Source organism: Rattus rattus, chromosome 5 (assembly GCF_011064425.1).
Source record: "Rattus rattus isolate New Zealand chromosome 5, Rrattus_CSIRO_v1, whole genome shotgun sequence".
NCBI lineage: Eukaryota > Metazoa > Chordata > Mammalia > Rodentia > Muridae > Rattus > Rattus rattus.
Genome location: NC_046158.1, coordinates 128592298 through 128596940, shown reverse-complemented (window position 1 = coordinate 128596940; position 4643 = coordinate 128592298). Strand labels below are relative to the sequence as shown.

Genomic DNA, 4643 nt, shown 5'->3' with positions numbered 1-4643 from the left:
ATGACATAGATGGGGCAGGTACCCACAGTCTTGTTCACCTGGGCTGTTCAAATGGTGAAACTCTTCGAGGGCAGGAGTCCCTCTGTCAAGGGAGTCCCAAGGAACTTTTGGTCAGACATAGCCTCTGGGGGTTCTTGTCTTGTCTGAAACTGTGTTATTGCTTTGTTTCAGGGTAGAAATTGTCAGGGATTACTGCTTAACCTGTGTAAATGAGGGACTTCAAGACCTGGCTTTTTTCAGTTTTTTACATGAAGGAGTTACACTAGTCCAAGTTAAAAGTGGACCTTAAATGAGTACATTAGGCAAGCTGTGAGGTTTCTAAACTTGTGACAAGGGACAGAAGGGAAATTCTACTCATTGCAAGAAAATCTTCACTTCAGCTTCAGAGAGCCACAAGCACTTAAAATCCATAAATCTTCAGCTGATCATCCTTAGCCAGTCCAATTTCCAACAGAAACTGGCATATATTCTTGCATTGGTCATCTTGTAGCTGAATTATTTCTTCATATTCTGCATGTTCAATTACAGTAAAATTGCAAGCAAATTTCTTCTTAAATGCCTTCACTAGTTTCTTTTTTAAATTTTTTTATTAGATATATTTCTTTACTTACATTTCAAATGTTATTCCCTGTCTGAATTTCCTGTCCATAAACCCCCATCTCCTCCACTCCCCTTCCCCCATACAGGTATTCCCTCTATACATCGCCCTTATTGCCCCCACCCCCATATTCCCCTGCACTGGGGTTCCAACCTTGGCAGGACCTATGGCTTCCCCTTCCCCTGGTGCCCCAACAAGGGTATTCTCTGCTAAATATAAAGTTGGAACCCTGGGTCAGTCCATGTATAGTCTTTCGGTAGTGGTTTAGTCCCTGGAAGCTCTGGTGTATTGGCATTGTTTTTATGGGGTTTCAAGCTCCTTCAACTCTTTCAATACATCCTCTAAATTCCCCAAAGTGTGTCCTGTTCTCACGTCACTGGTTTACTGCTAGCATTGACCTCTTTATTGGACATGCTCTTGAAATGTGTCTCAGGAGAGATCTATACCCGGTCCCTTACAGCATGCATTTTTTTAGCTTTATCAATCTTACTTAGTTTTGGTGGCTGTAAATATATGGTCCACATGTGGGGTAGGCTCTGAATGGAAGTTCTTTCAGTTACTTATCTACACTTTGCTTCCACATCCCCTCCCATGGATAATTTGTTCCCCTTTTAAGAAGGAGTAGGATTATCCATATTTTTGTCCTCCTTCTTGAGCTTCCTGTGGTCTGTGGATTGCATCTTGGGTAATTTGAACTTTTTGGCTAATATCCACTTAACAACACTTGAATACCAATTGTGATTTTCTGTGATTGAGTTACCTCATTTAGGATGATACTTTCTTTTTTTTTTTTCATCATCTTTATTAACTTCAGTATTTCTTATTTACATTTCGATTGTTATGCCCTTTCCCGGTTTCTGGGCCAACACCCCCCTAGCCCCTCCTCCTCCCCTTATCTATGTGTGTTCCTCTCCTCATCCTACCCACATTACCCCCCTCCCCCCAACAATCACTTTCACTGGGGGTTCAGTCTTGGCAGGACCAAGGGCTTCCCCTTCCATTGGTGCTCTTACTAGGCTATTCATTGCTACCTATGAGGTTAAAGTCCAGGGTCAGTCCATGTCAAGTCTTTGGGTAGTGGCTTAGTACCTGGAAGCTCTGGTTGGTTAGCATTGTTGTTCATATGGAGTATCAAGCCCCTTCAAGCAGTTTCAGTCCTTTCTAATATTCCTTCAACGTCGGTCTTGTTCTCAGTTCAGTGGTTTCATGATGGCATTCGCCTATATATTTGCTGTATTCTCGCTGTGTCTCTCAGGAGAGATCTACATCTGGTTCCTGTCGGCCTGTACTTCTTTGCTTCATCCATCTTATCTAGTTTGTTTGTGTATATTTATGGGCCTCAAAGTGGAAGCAGGGTCTCTGAATGGTATTCCTTCTACCTCTGTTCTGAATCTTTTGGCCCTATTCTCCCCAAGGGTATTTTTCCCCTTTTAAAGAATTGAAGATTCACATTTTGTCATCCTTCTTGAGTTTCATGTGTTCTGTGCATCTAGGGTAATTTGAGCATTTGGGCTAATAACCACACATCAATGAGTGCATATCATGTGTGTTTTTCTGTGATTGAGTAACCTCACTCAGGATGATACTTTCTAGTTCATTCCATTTGCCTATGAATTTTCCTGAAGTCATTGCTTTTGATAGCTAAGTAGTACTCCATTATGTAGATGTACCACATTTTTTTTAATCCATTCCTATGTTGAAGGGCATCTGGGTTCTTTCCAGCTTCTGCCTGTTATAAATAAGGCTTCTATGAACATAATGGACCATGAGTCTTTGTTGTATATTGGAGTATCTTTTAGGAATGTGCCCAGGAGAAATATAGCTGGGTCCTCAGTAAGTGAAATGTCCAATTTTCTGAGGACCTCCAGAATGATTTCCAGAGTGGTTGTACCAGTGTACAATCCAACCAACAATGGAGGAGTGCTCATCTTTCTCCACATCCTTACCAGCATCTGCTGTCATCTGAGTTTTTGATCTTAGCCACTCTGACTGGTGTGAGGTAGAATCTCAGGGTTGTTTTGATTTGCATTTCCCTGATGATTAAGGATGTTGAATGTTTCTTTAGGTGATTTTTGGCCATTCAATAACCCTCAGCTGAGACTTTTGTTTAGTTCTGTACCGCATATTTTTATAGAGTTATTTGGCTCTCCAGAGTTTAACTTCTTGAATTCGTTGTCTATTTTGGATGTTAGATGTCTATCAGATGTAGGATCGATAGTTTTTTTTTTTTCCAAATCTGGTGGTTGCGATTTTGTCCTAACAATAGTGTCTTTCGGCTTACAGAAGCTTTGCAGTTTTATGAGATCCCATTTATCGATTCTTGATCTTAGAACATAAGCCATTGGTGTTTTGTTCAGGAAATTTTCTCCAGTGCCCGTGTGTTCCCGACTTTTTCCCTAGTTTTTCTTCTATTAGTTTGAGTGTATCTGGTTTGTTGTGTAGGTACTTGATCCACTTGGACTTAAGCTTTGTACATGGTGATAGGTACGGATCAATTTGCAATATTCTACATGTTGACCCTCATTTAACCAGCACCATTTGTTGAAAATGCTATTTTTTCCATTGTATGGTTTTAACTTCTTTTTCAACGATCAAGTGACCATAGGTATGAGGGTTCATTTCTGGGTCTTCAATTCGCTTCCACTGATCTATCTGCCTGTTGCTGTACCAATATCATACAGTTTTTGTGATGATTGCTCTGTAATACTGCTTGAAGTCATGGATGTTGAGTCCCAGAGAAGTTCTTTTATTTTTGAGGATATTATTCATCATCCTGTTTTTTTTTTATTCCAGATGAATTTGCAAAATGCTCTTTCTATCTCTATAGAGAATTGAGTACGACTTTTGATGGGGATTACATTGAATATGTATATTGTTTTTGGCAAAATGTTCATCTTTACTATATTAGTCCTAACAATCCATGAGCACTGAAGCTTTTCCATCTTCTGATATCTTCCTCAGTTTCTTCTTCTTTCTTTCTTCTGTTGTTTTAAGTTCTTGTCATACAGATATTTCACTCACTTGATATTTTATATCATTGGGGACTATTGTGAAGGGTGTCATTTCCCTAATTTCTTTCTCAGCCTGTTTATCCTTTGAGTAGAGGAAGGCTACTGATTTGTTTGCATCAATTTTATACCCTGACACTTTGGTGAAGTTGTTTAACTAGTTTCTTTTTATTGTAATGACCAGTGATCCCTTGGACAGTTGTAAGGGTCTTCCTGTTTCTCTGTTGAATTCTTATATGGAAATAATCCTCAGTTCCAGCAGGAAACAGGTCATCACCCACACTTGCATCATCAAAGTGGTTGAAAGAGTGGAGGTTCTGTATAGCAGACCTACAATATGATTCCTTTCCTTCGTGGGAATTGCATGCTGAAGGCAGCTGTGGGAGAAGGCAGGTTGGGGTTGGGGGTTGGGGTGGGGCATAATGTTGGGAAGCAGGGGTTTGAGGGAGAGGCAGCTAAGTCCTCTGCAGCAGCTCAGTGACTAGGGTCCATAATTATTATTTTTAAGGTCTGGGTATTGACAAAATTGAGGTGTTGTAGACTCCAAATATAGGTAGATACTTTTTTCAGATTCTTGTCTAATTTTCATAAAGGTATCAAAATACTCATTTAAGAGTGGAAGACAAACACTTTACATCTGATTGGTCATAAAGTCATAGCAAAACATCTTTTAGTATTTCCTTTTCTTTTTAAAATAACTCTGTGTCTTTCTTTCTTTCTTTCTTTCTTTCTTTCTTTCTTTCTTTCTTTCTTTCTTTCTTTCTTTCTTTCTTCCTTGATGCTTTTCCATAGATACTGTTTTTCTTCTTTTTGGATTTTTTAAAAAATATTTTTATTTAAATTTTAATTTATAGTTCAAATGTTATTCCCTTTCCTGGTTTGCCATCCATAACCCTCATGCCCCCCTTCTCATCTTCCATCCCCCTTCTTCTATGAGGGTATTCCTGCTTTGAAAACCCCAAATCCTTCTGGCCTTCCAATCCTTCTCAATCCCCTACATTGAGAATACAGCCTTGGGAGGACCAAGGGCTTCTCCT

The 4643-nt window shown here is 39.5% G+C and overlaps 1 protein-coding gene across 1 annotated transcript in view; it reads right to left on the bottom strand.

Annotated features, from left to right (window-relative positions):
• Positions 1-400: 400 nt before the first annotated feature.
• Positions 401-4643, bottom strand: part of LOC116901020 (eukaryotic translation initiation factor 1-like) — a 14847-nt gene continuing 10604 nt past the window's right edge. The window contains exons 2-3 of the mRNA XM_032902615.1: positions 3765-3983; positions 401-571 (exon numbers count right to left, since the gene is read on the bottom strand). Coding sequence (XP_032758506.1) covers positions 401-571; positions 3765-3983 — 390 coding nt within the window. The remainder of the gene's footprint in view (positions 572-3764; positions 3984-4643) is intronic.